The sequence below is a fragment of the Hippoglossus stenolepis genome, chromosome 8, assembly GCF_022539355.2.
Source record: "Hippoglossus stenolepis isolate QCI-W04-F060 chromosome 8, HSTE1.2, whole genome shotgun sequence".
Taxonomy (NCBI): Eukaryota; Metazoa; Chordata; class Actinopteri; order Pleuronectiformes; family Pleuronectidae; genus Hippoglossus; species Hippoglossus stenolepis.
The window spans coordinates 16,584,469-16,598,906 of record NC_061490.1 but is presented as its reverse complement, the minus strand read 5'-3'; the positions used below and the strand labels follow the sequence as shown (position 1 = coordinate 16,598,906).

The 14,438-nt window shown below is 41.7% G+C and overlaps 2 protein-coding genes across 2 annotated transcripts; both read right to left on the bottom strand.

Moving 5' to 3' along the window:
* Positions 1–19: 19 nt before the first annotated feature.
* On the bottom strand, positions 20–5,897 carry gba (glucosidase, beta, acid). The gene is made up of 12 exons (XM_035163232.2): positions 5,758–5,897; positions 5,591–5,668; positions 4,777–4,968; positions 4,546–4,692; positions 4,079–4,212; positions 3,824–3,996; positions 3,653–3,742; positions 3,415–3,562; positions 2,190–2,414; positions 1,570–1,733; positions 1,352–1,468; positions 20–730 (listed from the first exon to the last, which is right to left on the bottom strand). Exons 2-12 carry the CDS (start codon positions 5,661–5,663, stop codon positions 625–627), a joined length of 1,569 nt encoding a protein of 522 aa, XP_035019123.1. The 5' UTR covers positions 5,664–5,668; positions 5,758–5,897; the 3' UTR covers positions 20–624.
* A 421-nt stretch (positions 5,898–6,318) lies between these two features.
* On the bottom strand, positions 6,319–13,302 carry dap3 (death associated protein 3). Its single transcript, XM_035164557.2, has 13 exons — positions 13,032–13,302; positions 12,896–12,937; positions 11,971–12,084; positions 11,733–11,834; positions 11,539–11,647; positions 11,354–11,446; positions 11,117–11,247; positions 9,942–10,022; positions 8,224–8,388; positions 8,056–8,115; positions 7,866–7,955; positions 6,593–6,710; positions 6,319–6,509 (listed from the first exon to the last, which is right to left on the bottom strand). Exons 2-13 carry the CDS (start codon positions 12,932–12,934, stop codon positions 6,424–6,426), a joined length of 1,188 nt encoding a protein of 395 aa, XP_035020448.2. The 5' UTR covers positions 12,935–12,937; positions 13,032–13,302; the 3' UTR covers positions 6,319–6,423.
* Positions 13,303–14,438: the final 1,136 nt, after the last annotated feature.

Here is a 14,438-nt window from a genome sequence, read left to right as displayed (position 1 = left end):
AGTGACATGGACTACTTGATTAAACAAGATGTGCTTTATTTAAAATAGCAACAAGCGTAGTCATTTACAAACTCTGTACATTATTTATAGAATTTATTCAGTGCTCTGACATGATGAGGACACTTAAAGCATCTTATTACCTGGAAATTAAGGCATCAGTTACACGGCAGCACAGGTCGTTCTGCTGAGGTGTTGCGTTCAGTAGTTTAAGGTACCATCCCTGATAGGAAGTGGTGCATTACAAAGTGCAATGAGCTGAGGTTAATTTAATTAAGTGACCAACAAAATCACAAACCCTGCAGAAAGGCATGGTAGATAAAACAAAGAATTGCAGCAGTTAATTTAAAAGAAGTGCATTTAAGTGGCTGAAGACGTACTCAAAGTAATGACTATCTTTGGTGATGAGGAGTTCAAACATTAAAAGATTAACTCGTGCATGTTGAAATCACTTCTGTTTCATCTTTCTTTAAATGCACCGCTGCAATACACTCCTGTGGAGAAATGCTCGACTTGATATCATATACCATCACCTCTTTACTCCCCTGACGACTCCCTGAACTTAAACATCTATGATTTTGATCTTGTTGAAACAAATCCCCTGTAAATATGATGTCGTGGTCATGATCAGTGAGTGTTCCAAGCCAGTGTGAGGAGGGAATGAGCCGGAGCGGTGGAGGTGATGTAGCCCACAGCCGGATCCCAAACTTCAAACTGGATCACGGACGACGACCTACAACAGAAAGTGTTCAGTACAACCCATTATCATTTACACATTTAAACCATCTGTATATAAAGATGGACGATATGACCACTCCCCAAAAGTGAAGCCAAAGTGTTTTAATCCCCCCCCTGGTGGCCGGCTGCAGTAGAGATCATGAAGCAGGCCACCTCCCAAGTTTTTGATCGATAAAAAAGATAGTTTTAACATGCGAGTTAATTATTATCACACTGATGTATGTGCAAGTGGTCATTTTTGCAGTAAGTTTCATTAGTTATTTCAAGCTATAAAATTGGAGTTAATTGTCATGATTGACAGCTGAGACTTACTTGTGATTGGTCGTGTGCTTGAAATCTCTGGATATAAATATCCGCTGTCTACACCGGAAGCCACAAAATATTGGGCGTTGCCCCCAGAGACTAAGTCGTCATCAGACCAAAGCCGACGGGCTCCGAGGTTTGTATCGCTGCGACCTCAATACCACGGCCCGATCGCTCCTGTGAATTCTGGTTTCAAATGACGTCGTTTGCACAAGATGGCAGCACGAATGTCCAGGATATTTTGGCTTCATTTCCGGATGCTGGGAAGTCATCCATCTTTATTAACAATCTATGATTCAGACAGATCCTGTACCTGTTGAGTATGATGAGCACCACTGAGCCGTCTGGTCTGATGAAGGCGGAGAATTCCAGGTGTGTTTCTTGACTGGCAGACACACCCACTCTCTGAGACCCCTCCCACAGGAACTTACTGTGTAAAACAGGAGATTTGTGATTCTCGTTAAACTGCTGCCCACTGAGGATGGAACAGGAGAAACGGGACATACAGTGTGATGAAGGATCATGCTCTACCTGAAATGGGCGATGCTGTAGAAAGTCGGCTGCTTGTAGAAGACGTCACGCCTTGCATCTACGATTACAGGGCTGTCCACAAAGTTTTTAACCCAGTTTGGCCCACCAGTCTGGTCCAATGCCAGGTTCCAGTCAGTCCAGCCCACGACATAGTGATTCAAGTCCTGCCACGGAGAAAACACCCACAGATTAAAATCTATCTGGTGCAACTTTGTTGTAAGATGTGTTATTTTGTGTAAATGAATCAACTGGACTGGAGCCTGGTGTTTTGATTAAATGTCACAAGGACAACACATCTACATAAACAAATTCCTCCTGAGTCTGGAGCCGTCTGGAGGCTGAGTGCACCCATGCAAAATGGACAGAATGGAAGGCGTCCAATTTCCTTTGAGAGAGTGAAGACAGATGAAAGAAAACACCAGTTCCAGCTTGCTCTGATGGCCTGCAGGCAGTTTATGGAGAGTGTGCAGCAGAGTGCGACTTGTACACCTGCACTGCAGTATCAGAGGAGGTGACTCACCTTTCCGGTACAACTCACGGCTTGTCAGGACTCACATCTGCTACTGTGGATGTGACTGAACAAGCACAACCCTCCACACGTAAGATAAAGAGGGTCTCACCTCTATAATGTCATGTGCGTACTGCTCAGCCCTGTCCCAGCTCCCCAGCTTCACCCCTCTGTCGAGCGGGCTCCACCCGGCGCAAGCCTCCGTGCCGAACAGGTAATACTCTGGGTACAGGTGATGGGTGACTCCCAGGCTCAACTCAGCGGGGACGAAGGAGTCCATGTACCAGTGGACTGCCACGCCGTGAATGTACCTTCCTGCATGAACATCAGTTAGGACCTGCAGGGACGAGGGAAATGAGTGAGAACTGAGTTTCCACATAGAATGAAGGCAACACAGAGCACCACAGTTATTTTCCAGGGTATCTGCAGGGTTTGGAAAAGCACTGAATTTACTGGGGCTATCTACAGCAGCTTAGAGGCGTCTGAAGTCATAATTTTAGCACAAGTTTTAAGTTAACTTATATTTATTAATCATTTTTTTTAAATGAACCATACATTCATTTTAGCAACTTATCTGGGTCCAGAGTTGCATTAAGATAATTGATGTGCGACTGAGAGTAGGGCTCTGCTGACTGTTCCTGAGTCCAGGCTCAAGACTAAAGGTGACCGGGCTTTTGCAGTGAAGGCTCCTCAGCTCCCTGACGCTTCTTAAAACATAATTTATGAATCCTAGTACAATATTTTATTACCTATATGTGTTGACTATATTCTATTATTGTATTAATGATGTACTTTAATGTTATAGTTCTGTATTATTTGAATCCCTTATTTGCTTTAGTCCTGAAATTTCTTAATCCTATTCCCAGCATGTAAATCACTTTGTAACTCCATCTATCCATCTTTTGTCTGCTGATTAACTCCACGCCAAGTAGGGTATCCCAGACTTTCCTCTCCCAGCTACGCTTTCCAGCTCTACCTGGGGATTCCAAGGCGTTCCCAGGCCAGATGGTATATGTAGTCCCTACAGCGAGTTCTGCGTCTACCCCGGGGTCTCCTGCCAGTTGGGTGTACCCGATGAACCTCCTACCTTCCGTAGGCACCCTGATTAGAATTGTTACTGTGTTTTGAAAAGTGCTGTATAAATAAAGTTCATTATTATTGTTATTATTAATATTATGTTCTTGTATTATCTTACCTGTTTTCTTTTGTTAGAGTATACCTATTATATATTTCTGTGGCTGGAGAGCTCTGATTAAGTTTCTGCAAAACCAATGAAAACTCAGGTTTAATTAAGTTTACCGTGGCTTTTTCCACAGTACCTCTGTCCTTGAACTCACCACTTTGGCCCAGTGAGGCAGCAGCAGACGGTTGTCGTCCAGTAAGAGGACGTGTGTGTGAGGGAATGATGAGGCATGCAGTGCAGGGCCCAGGTCCAGAGCCACCCAGTCCCGCTGCTCCTCAGGCGTGAAGCCCAGAGCCTGGAAACTGCAGCGAGACAAAGCTTCTTCTCAGTCTGATGTGAAGGTTTCGAAGCCATGAGGATGGTTAATAATGTTTCATACTAAAATCACTCACCTGTAGTTTGTCATCTGTCCTGCAGAGGGCTCATTCCCTGTGGTCAAGGCCCAGAAGGTCAAGTTATATTTAGCATATTCCTCAAGGAACCTGAGAGGAAAGAGTGAAGCAACCATCAGAACTCATTTTCCATCTCCTCCTACATCACACTGAGGTGAACCCACACGTCACCTGATATAGTACTGAGCCCATGTTTTATGCTCCTTGCCACCAGGCTGGCCTTTCAGGGAGCCTTTTCCTATGAGTGCACCGTTAGTCTTCATCCAGGCGGGGGCGCTCCAGGCACTGGCCAGAAGAGACAGGGGGCGAGGAGACAGGGCCTGAGCTCGCTGCAGAAGAGGGATCTGAGGAGAGGAAGAGGAGGAGAGATGAGAGGGACTGATGGATGTGTGCGTGTGTGTGCGAGACAAAGACAGAGAGACAGACCTTCATGTTGACGTCCTCGGGGGCCAGAGAGAAGTTGTCCAGGTTGTAGTCCCCAGCGGAGTCAGCGTAGGTGTACAGACGGGTGGAGAAATCACAGCTTGCCATTGGGACACGCACAACGCTGTAGCCGATACCTGCCAGAGACACAGCACCAGTTACAACAAAGGCTGAATAATCACTCAATATTCGGACTAATCAAACCCCAGTGGACCAACAACTTTCTGCAGTTATTCACTCCTGGAGCTACAGCAACAATAGCAACAATAGCAACTGGTTTAACTTGCCTTATGCTCATGTGTGAAAAATGTACAAGCAAATAAAAATTCTATCAAAAAATAATAACTAATAAATTTGCATCTACTTCCTGAATATTCCTGGAATGAACATTAACATCCTACTTTTCGGATGCAGCACTGTGGTATTACAAAGCAGCTGCGAGATGAGGCAGGTGACCACATTTAGTTTACCTTCACTGGAGAAATACTGTCGCAGCAGCTGGTCCTGTGCTCCAGCAGAGAGCGACAGGATGTTTATTCCTGCTGCGTCTGTCATCGCTCCACCAAACCCCCGGATCTTCTGGTACTTCTGATAGGGAACGATGGTCAACCTGAGGCCTGACAGAGACACATACACACGAGAGATGCTCTGCACTTGTGCAAACGCCACCGACATCCACAATAAAAGCCCACATCACTCACCTGCCCCGGTGCTGTTCACCTGGACCCGACCCCGGCCCGGCTCCAGTCTGCTGCCCGCCACGCTGCTCAGGTAGGAGGAGAACTGTCCCAGCGGGGGCAGGGTCACTGACCCGACACCGTCACAGTACGTGGAGTTACACTCACACACCACGGAGCCATGGCCAAAGTTCCTGGCAACACATGTGTTGCTTTCTGTTGAGAGAAGAAGACGCAGGAGTGCGAAGTTTTAACGACTGTGGAACACAGAAGAGGAAACGACATTTAAACAACTGCAGCAGATCAAAAGTAACAGAGGTAACAATAAAGGCAGGTCATAGTAAAACTTATACATATAACATCAAAAGACTGGGTGATTGGTAACAATAACAATAGGGATATGCTGCGTGTATATAATACAACACGCACCCACACACACACACACACAAAATAAACATAAAGAAAAGGTTTAAACAGATAAGTGGCCAATCTAGAGTGTGTAGATATACGTAAATGAAATGTGCTTTTTTAAGTAAGCAACATTTCAGATATTTTATGTTGCTTTTTTATCCTCCATATAAACACCCCATGTTATGTTTTCATTTGTTAGTTTTGGGTTGTATTGATCAATACAATGGAACCAGGACTGGAAAGCAAAACGTTTGAATTAAATTACAAGAAAAACAGATATTCTGTGGTTTCAATATTGGAAAAAGTATAACTATTTACATTGAAATTGTCTTGTTGACACAGGAAGTTATTTCAAGGAGTTACGCAGGGATCTGGTTCTCAGCTTAACTACACAACTTGTCTTAAGAGTTGTGTTGTGTTGTGTTACCTGTTGCCATGCTCACTTGTGCTGTGAGGAAGACAAGAGCCACAAGTCCAGCTGATGGCAGTGACACAGCCATTTCATCTGCAAACAAAGTAGATCCAGTTGCATATGAATGAAACACTGGTTAATTCAGTAAAACAACAACAACACGTCACAGCAGATGATCTCACCTGACAGGGTCCAGACAGAAACTCTGACATGTCCTGGGAATTTATGGAAATACTATTTTCTCTCTACCATCCACTCTCACGTCTCCTTTGTACCAAACCAGTGACCACTTCCTGTAACGACATGTGACTTTGTCATGTGAACACCGGTGCAATAACCGGTACCGGACACCAGGAGGCAATGCACCTTCAAATAGATAATAAAATAGATAATAAATAAATGTGGTTAAATTTACCTTTTATACTGTTCTGATCATATTCAAGATCATTTTTTATGTTTTTAGACTTTTGCAGCATGCATGATCCAAATACATATTTCAGTGACTCTGCATCACTTTTTATTAGTTTCTCAAGTTGTATGTGGAAATATATACAACAGTGGCATCCATCTATCTATTTATCCATCTATTCATCTATTCCTCCATCTATCCATCCTACTTGCAATTAAAGATTGTATGAAGATGTTCATGATCAGAACCACTCTCAAGCTGAAAAGAAAAAGATGTAATGTTCTTACAGTGGATTTAAAAATGATCAAGAGAGAAATGACTATTAAACAAGCACTTGGTTCAACTTTTTATTATCAAAGCAACATACATGCATCATAATTTACAAATGACAGAAATGGACATTGGTAAGTTTGGATATTCCCAGGACACTGATATCTCTTCATAGGGAGGAACAAATTCTTTCCATCATGGTTGGATTTCTGTTGCTCATAAAGACGAGTTCTTTCTTCCCTTCCTCTGTCAGACCTGATGGAAAAATCAAAGTTATTCGAACAGCATCACTTAAAGTATAACGTCGTAGTGAAAGCTTCGATGTCACTGTCACTTACTCTGTGGATGCTGCAGCCAGTTGCGGTCCATATAGTAAAGATAACAGCTCTCAAACTCCTTCTCGCTGTAGTTGGGCACCGACACCGGGATAAACGGGTCCATGTTGTCGAAACCCGTCTGGTGATCGGCACAGAGACAGGAAGTCAAAATACAGGACATCAAACCAGTCGTCTTCATACAGAGAAACACATCGTTGGTTTCAACAGCATATTAAGAGATGTATTAAGATCACAAACAGCAAATTTGAACAACAACAGACATAGGGACAAAATAATATTCAACACAAGCCCTGCTATAATATTCAAACAAATACAGATATTAGGATTTATATACCTCAGACGCACAGAGGGAAGAAATCAGTAACACAGGCTTTTAGATATGTAAACATGGTCGCTGGTCATGAATAGAAGTCGAAATGATTTAACACTATGCGATCAAAGCATCAACCATTTTTATTTAGTAAAATGTTATTTGACCCTTCGTTCAGTTTTATAGTTCATTCCTCGTCCTCCATAAATGGAAGAGGTGGTTGACAGCGATGGATTTATTGGTCCATTAGTAAATTGATCTAGTTAGATGCAGCCGACAGCAGATAAATATGACGGTAATAAATAATCCTGTAAAAGCCCATTGCGACAACACAACAGCACAGTACGACACTCCCAGCTTTCAGGCTTTTAAACTGAACAAGGCAGACAGGATGAGGACACATTCAAAATCCTGTCATGTTGAAGTTTCTGTTCTAAGCAGAATATTCACATTCTCTGTAATCTTAAACAAGCCCACAGTACCAGATTAGAGAATAATGGTGCATCACTCTACAGGATATCGTTAAGATTGTTGCTCCAGAGGCAGCGACGCACACTCACGTCTCATGTGACCTCATGGAGACATAAACAAAATGGAGTGGCGTGCAGCGACAACTGGCTCTAATGTCAATAAACAAAAGCAGAAGGTTAAACGAGTCTGGATGAATCTGTTGAATGAATGTTTTCTGTGAATATTACTTGATATATTAGCGGCCTTGTTGCTCATAGAAAACAAAAGGTTTGTTTTGCAAATCAATAACAAAACATTATGTCCTGTGTGTTACACTAAAAGTCATCTTTCAAAGTCAGATGCCTGATAATCGGAGCGGCGCAGTCATGAGGTCGGAATTGCAATTTCCTGATTAATAACCAGAGTTAGTAACGAGAAGGAAAGATGAATCTGCTGTCAGATCTTGATGAGAAGTTCTAGAGATAAACGTTGTATGATAAAATGACCTCTGACCTCTCCCAGCAGCTCTTGAGGCAAGTAGGCAGATTTCGAAATGAAGAGGGAGCCTGTCTGACACACAGTGGAGATGATGGCGCCTCCAGTCTGAGACAAGAGAGTGCGTGTTAATGAAGAAATAATATATATATATATACACAATATTCTCATGTAACTATGGTCAATGCCTTTAGCGTGTTCTTCTCACCCAGTCATTGTTCATCAGCTTCCTCAGGTTATAAACCAAAGTCAGCTCCTCTGGCTCCACCTGATGATGGCGAGAAACAGAGACACATAAAACCTGTCCTGTCTGTTGAAACTGAGACGCATGAAGACGAGGATGAAACATGACAGGATTGCAAATATGTTTTCTCACAGCGCTCCTATCCTCCTTCTTGATGGTGGATCTTCCCCACAGGGCGTTGGCACCATCCACAGCCACGGCCAGGCGAAAGTTTGACTCCGGCTGGCCGCTTTGTAGCCTCAGTTCCTTCATCACTGCCCCGACAACATCACTGCTGCTCTTCACACGAGATATTCCCTGCGGTAAAGGACACACAATCGAAACCTGAAGACACTGTATTGTGAAAGGACATCAAACTGAAATAGTGACAATACACAACTCTCTAAAAGGAGAAAATCTGTGAAACAGAGTTATGGAAAAGTAATTAAGGTAAAAATCTTGGACATTGGAACCATCTGAGCAGGTATTCTGTGCCGCTGGCCTCAGGTAACAGACTGCGCACCAGACTGACCCTACAGCTTGTGGACCAAAACCAGTAGAAAAGCTGCCTGCTAAGGACTGAGTAGACCCGAGGCCTGTATTACGAAGCAGGATTTGCAGTTATCGGGGTAACTTGAGGTTTAGTTCAGGCTTTCCGGTCCTACGAAGCTTGTGTCAGGGTAAATCACCATGGTAACTAATGCTGAACGGCTAACCTGCCCCGGCGCAGATTAAGTTAGAGATAAAAGATCAACCAGTTTAGAAGCTCCACCCACAGACCAATCAATTCCTTTGAAACATCACATAAGTGTTCTGAAAGAAAATTAAATAAATAAAAAGGATCCCGTGGAGCTCAGTGCGCTGATTGTTAGATTCTGTCTTAGAGACCAACAAAATCCTTTTACCTAAACTGATTAGTATCTTAATGAAAGAAATAGATTCTCATCAGAGGGAATGATAAACCTTTGTCAGCTGCTGGAGCCGAACATAACCAACCTGACACGTGGAGCAATGTGCTCACAGTACCACAGACTGTCTGCATTGATCTGTGCTTCTTTACTCGTGGCAGTTACTTATACTGATGTAGTGGTTGAGTTAGCGACACGATAACCAGACAGAGTTTTATACTCTTATCCTTCCCTTTAAGTAGGTTTATCCTAAACAATTAAACATTTATTTGGAATGGGAAAAAGACAGTTTACAGATTTACCTTGTGACAGCCTCCACCCCCCCCCTCTCCCTCTCCATAAATTACATTTTCGTCCCTAGTAAACAGTAATCTATTGCAAAATTGGTTTAATTTTAAGCCTCTAAAGACCAAACTGTTTAATACAGATGCCAAAACTGGGGATGTGAAACAAAGTCAGTGAGAAATAAAATACCACAACTGTCAGTCTAACCTGCTTTGTCTCATATTGTGCTGTCAGATGGCTGATGATATGAGATCTAACCACATTAAAAGCCCATAATGAGCTCACAGTAACAACGTCACCTAAAAATAAACCCACTGACGAACCCGACACAACCCGGCAGCGCTGCTGTCCCAAAGTTTTCTTTAAATCAGAAGCTTAACAACAGCAGAGAAAAAGGAGAAAATCACATGCTGCACATAAATTCACTGCTCTTTTTGTCGTTGACACTGTGTAGTACAAAAACATTGTGCTGATCCATCACCCTGCTCAGTTCATCGGCTATCGATCAGCACTAAGCACAGGCGAGGTGAAAGATGAAACTTTAATGACCCCTTTGGGGCAGCTGCTAAGGCAGAGAGAAAGAACAGCGAACAGATAGAATGAAATCGTGGAGGGCGAGATAAACTGCACCTCCTACTGCAACTTCTCAACATGCAGAAGAATAAAGAGAGCGCTCACCTGATCCACCAACTGTCCCAGTAAACTCCCCTCCTCGGTGAACTCCCTCTTTGTCCACACATAACGCTGCTTTGTCTTTATCTGGGAGGGAAACGGCACAATTTCACTCACTATTTTTTATACAAACAAGGTTCTCATTTAAGTTTCCAGTGTTTCTTTCACCAAACATTCAAAACAATAATCATTCTCATGAATCTCTCAAGACTTTCCTAACTGCACAATGGTTTGTTTCTATTGGCATTAATTGCATGTGTCAATATGTTTAAGACTGTGATTATGTGATTAAATCAATAGTGCCAGAGTAAACACTCTACACTTTGCTATATAAAGTCCTGAGTAAAGTTAACATCCTAAATTATCCAGAAACATAATCTGATCAGTCTGTAATGGGGCTGTTTACTTTATTACACATAAGACAGTATTGTTTCTTACTGGGATTTACAGGTTATTATATTTATACTTATTCCATATATGTTCATTTTTACACATACTGATTTTTGTGCTGAATACATCAAAATGTTACTTTTCCTTCAAACAATAAAGCTAAAATAATCAAGCTGTTCTCTTGCTACTAAGAAACTGTATTTAAAACTAGAGTAGATTCAGGTACGTTCATCCAGCAGTTTAATTGCTTTATGTGTATTAGCATGTGACCTCAACTGCTGTGAAAACACAGTTAAGGCATGTTTAAGGAATATTAATGCCTGAGAGCTTGTTGATAATGTGACAAATCGTTTTCCAGCACCACGAGCCTTAATTTGACTATGTATATTTAAAGTGACTTATAGAAATATCATTTGATGAGTGATGTTGATCCACCAGGGTTTCCGTAGGTTTCTTCAAGTTCAATTTAAGACTTTTTAAGACCATAATAAATTAATTTCAAGACCTAAGTCAAGACGACAGATGTGAGGGATGTTTTATTAGAGCGTGCTAATATCTGGATCGTTGAGAAAGAACTAAAATATACAGAGATGTTACAAACTATGCATGCCACAAGGAAATTTCTCAAAACATTATTAACAGGAATTAAATTAAATCTCAACTAAATATATTTAAGACCCAGTGCTTAAGATTTCACCATATTTAAGCCTAAACTTTTGATTATAGAAAATACAGACTGTGTAAGACTCTGCAGAAACCCTGATAAATGCACGCTGCCCAACAATTGTTACCTTTGAAAGGAACTGCTCATTGGTTATTTTGAAATCGCGCAGCCATTCCGCAGCTTGTAACGGTTGGTCGAAGCGAGAGCTGTTAAAGGACGAGGACAGCAGCTCTTTACAGTTCTTCACCCACAGGAAGGCTGTACAGAAAAAAAAGAACACAGAGAAGATGTAGAAGGGAAACTCCTGAAACTCTCCGTTTACCAGTCCGCAGCCATGAATCATGTGTGACTGTGTTCGTCTCACCGTCAGGAATGTGCAGCACAAGCCACCCCTGTGTGTGGCAGAAGTGGACTGTGTGGCAGAGAGACATCGTCTTCCCGCTGCCCCTCAACCCGTCTGAACAGCTCTAATGTAAGGTCGACAATAGTCAACAATTCGCAGAGGTTGTTTACTTTTCTGTCTGGGTGAGTGTTTGCTTTGAAGGATACAGAATAAATATCTGTGCGCGGGTTTGCTGTAGTCGGCTTTCTTCAGGTACGAGATGACCTCCAGAGCGGGCTGCCTCACCATCATGCAGGCTTCATTGAACGTCTTCACCTGTAAAACCAGGCATTCAATCTTGTCGTCATTGTATTTTACTATTAAAACTTGTGTTTATGCAATGATACAAACAAGATCCCACCTGTTGTTGATAGCGCCAGGGGAGTCCATGAGGGAACGCGGTGCTGATGTGTGCAGAGGGCAGAGTGTAATACTGTCCCAAATGTTTCTCAGACTGAAATTCCTGGAAAGGCACAAACAGTGAAGAAATATAAAAAGTATTGCTACAAACACATATCTGATGCAGCCAGGCTGTTTAACGAACAGGTCACTGGCTGTGAGCACCATGGTGATAATATATTCAGCGTCTGATTACTCACTGGATTATTTTCCTGCGTCCTGAAAACTGAGAAAGGTTCAGGTTCTGACTCAACAGCCACAGACTCCAGCTGCTGCCCACATCCAGAGGTGTGAAGGCTCCTTACATGAGTCACCTGGAAAAATTCAATAGGGGGAAATATTTAATATACACAGGAACATGTTCAGGAATGTAAACAGCTTTAATGTAAACATGTACCGTGATCAAACGCACTTAGATGTCTGAGAGGCATTTTGAGAAAAAAACTCAAATATTATTTTAAACTGAAATCACACAGGTGAACCTTTGTGCAGCAGCTCAGGGACTGAATGGAAGAATCCAGTGTCCAAAGGAGAACATATAAATGTACTTGTTCTCTGGTGACAGAGACAAATCTTACTGCTGTGGATTGTACATGAGTATATTCAGTTATTTTAGTTGAGGGCTATAACCATTTCATTATTCAATATTAATAAATCTGCAGAGCAGTTTCTATTCATCTTTTAGTCCATTAAATTTCAATTATGTCCATAGGCTTGACCAATTTTTTTCGTTTAATCAGTTCAACATTGTTTGACTTATATTTTCCTTATGATCATTTCAATAGTTACTAAATTACAATTTCAAGAAAAGGAAACGTTTTTTCACACATACTCTGTAGAACTTTGAAAAATAACTACACAAGCTATATGATATGTGATGAATGTATTTATATGATTGTTAAATGATTATGAAATATGAATTATATGTATAATTTCAGGAGAAGAATTGATCAGTAGGTTTATTGACAGACATCAGCTGATGTCCAATGATCAGCTGCTACATTTTCTTCCTTAAGCTGTAAACAGAGCAGCACGTTACACAGATCTACACGTTACTGTTATTATTGATGCACAGAGGAGGTTATATGACAGTGTACAGCTTCCTCTTCTTAACTGTGACCTCACCGTTTGCCGGAGTCTGAAGGACAGTCTGTGCAGCGCCATGATCTGAAACCCAGAGGACGACACGAGTTAGGATCCTGTCCACAGACACAGAGACAACTACAGGTGATGTGTGTGTGTTCAGACTGACAGCTCTCACCTTGGGTAACACACGCTTAGCTAACAGCTAACAACAGCAGCGCGGAGCAGCGTGAGATCGTGCACACGTTCACTTCCGTGAATCTTCACCGAGGAGGATTTCGGGTAATGTCACGAAGACATAAACCTCCTGTGTTCAGGGTTGAAGCTGAAAGTAAAAACCTCACAGCGGCAGCAGAAGTGAATATAAGTCAACGAGCCGGAGCCGACATGGGCACCGCCATCATGCAGCCCACAGCAGGAAGTGACGAAACGCTATCAGGATTCTGTTCAGCCAATCAGGTGCCAGGAGCCAGGCGACGACAACAGAGGAAAATGGAGTTTGACATGTTTCACCTGTAATAACAATAATAATAATAACAGTAATAATAACGATAGTTATAATTATTATAATAATGATAATTGACAGATGGCAGCTGTATGAAGTGGAGATGTGCAATACAACTAAAGCTACTGAAAACTAAACATGGTTGATTAACAGAAGCTCTGAGATTTTGGCCACTTTTCTTAAATTTTGTTTTAATATCCAATTTTTACTTTCTACTTTCTACTACATCGGCCTATTTTTTTTTTCTTCTTTTGCCTAAATGTAACTAGTTTGTAAATCTGTTTATGCTGTTTAATCACTTGAACTAAGCACAGTCTGTAAATATATGAAAACTAAGCTTTTCACTTCAGACTGTGCTTTGTGCGAATCTGTGATACAGATGAATTCTTTCAAATAATCAACTCAATCAATTTCAAAACCAATTTCTCAAGTTTTAATTTGACTAGAGCCACAGGCCGATGACGACTAATAGGGTTTATACTTGAGCAACTTAAATACTAATGTCTTGCAAGATCTGTCTTGCAGAAGAACCCTAAATCAAAATCCAGCATTAATACTTTTATATTCAGGGGATAATGCCCGTATTATTATCCATATTCTTAAATAAATTGTGTATTTCATTAAAATGTTCTGTCTCTATGGACACACTGAGCCTGTAGGTGGTTGTTTACTGGGTGACATTCATCCGTGTGCATTCAATGGGGAATTTGGAGGTTACAGAGCACATATGATGCACAGAGCACAGGAGGAATATGGGGCAAGTAGAGACCGAAAAGCATGGGTCTTTGTCCCGTGACCCCATAGGGAGTTATTCTGGTCCTGTGCATAGACAACAAAAACTACACAGCAGTAACAGAGGTGTTACTAGAATCAGAACAATTTATTAGAGACCACACAACCAAGGTGGTGGAATTATTTTTCAGTACAGCATGGAAAAGCTCATGTCAACCATTGACACTGACATAGTACTGACAGTACACAGTGCCACTAGATGATAAATGGACAGGAAAATATCACATACAGTAACATAGTAGAGTGTTTGAGGTGCATGTATCAATCAATAAATCACATTATATTTGT

Coding starts and splice junctions, on each gene's coding strand:
- gba (XM_035163232.2), bottom strand. CDS start 5,663: ATGGCTGTGTCACTGCCATCAGCTGGACTTGTGGCTCTTGTCTTCCTC. Junction 2,415..3,414: donor TGCCTCACTGGGCCAAAGTG/GTGAGTTCAAGG, acceptor TCGTCCCTGCAG/GTCCTAACTGATGTTCATGC. Junction 731..1,351: donor GTGCTCATCATACTCAACAG/GTACAGGATCTG, acceptor TTTCTGTTGTAG/GTCGTCGTCCGTGATCCAGT.
- dap3 (XM_035164557.2), bottom strand. CDS start 12,934: ATGGCGCTGCACAGACTGTCCTTCAGACTCCGGCAAACG. Junction 11,648..11,732: donor CCTGGCGCTATCAACAACAG/GTGGGATCTTGT, acceptor CTGGTTTTACAG/GTGAAGACGTTCAATGAAGC. Junction 6,711..7,865: donor CTCAAGAGCTGCTGGGAGAG/GTCAGAGGTCAT, acceptor GCCGATCACCAG/ACGGGTTTCGACAACATGGA.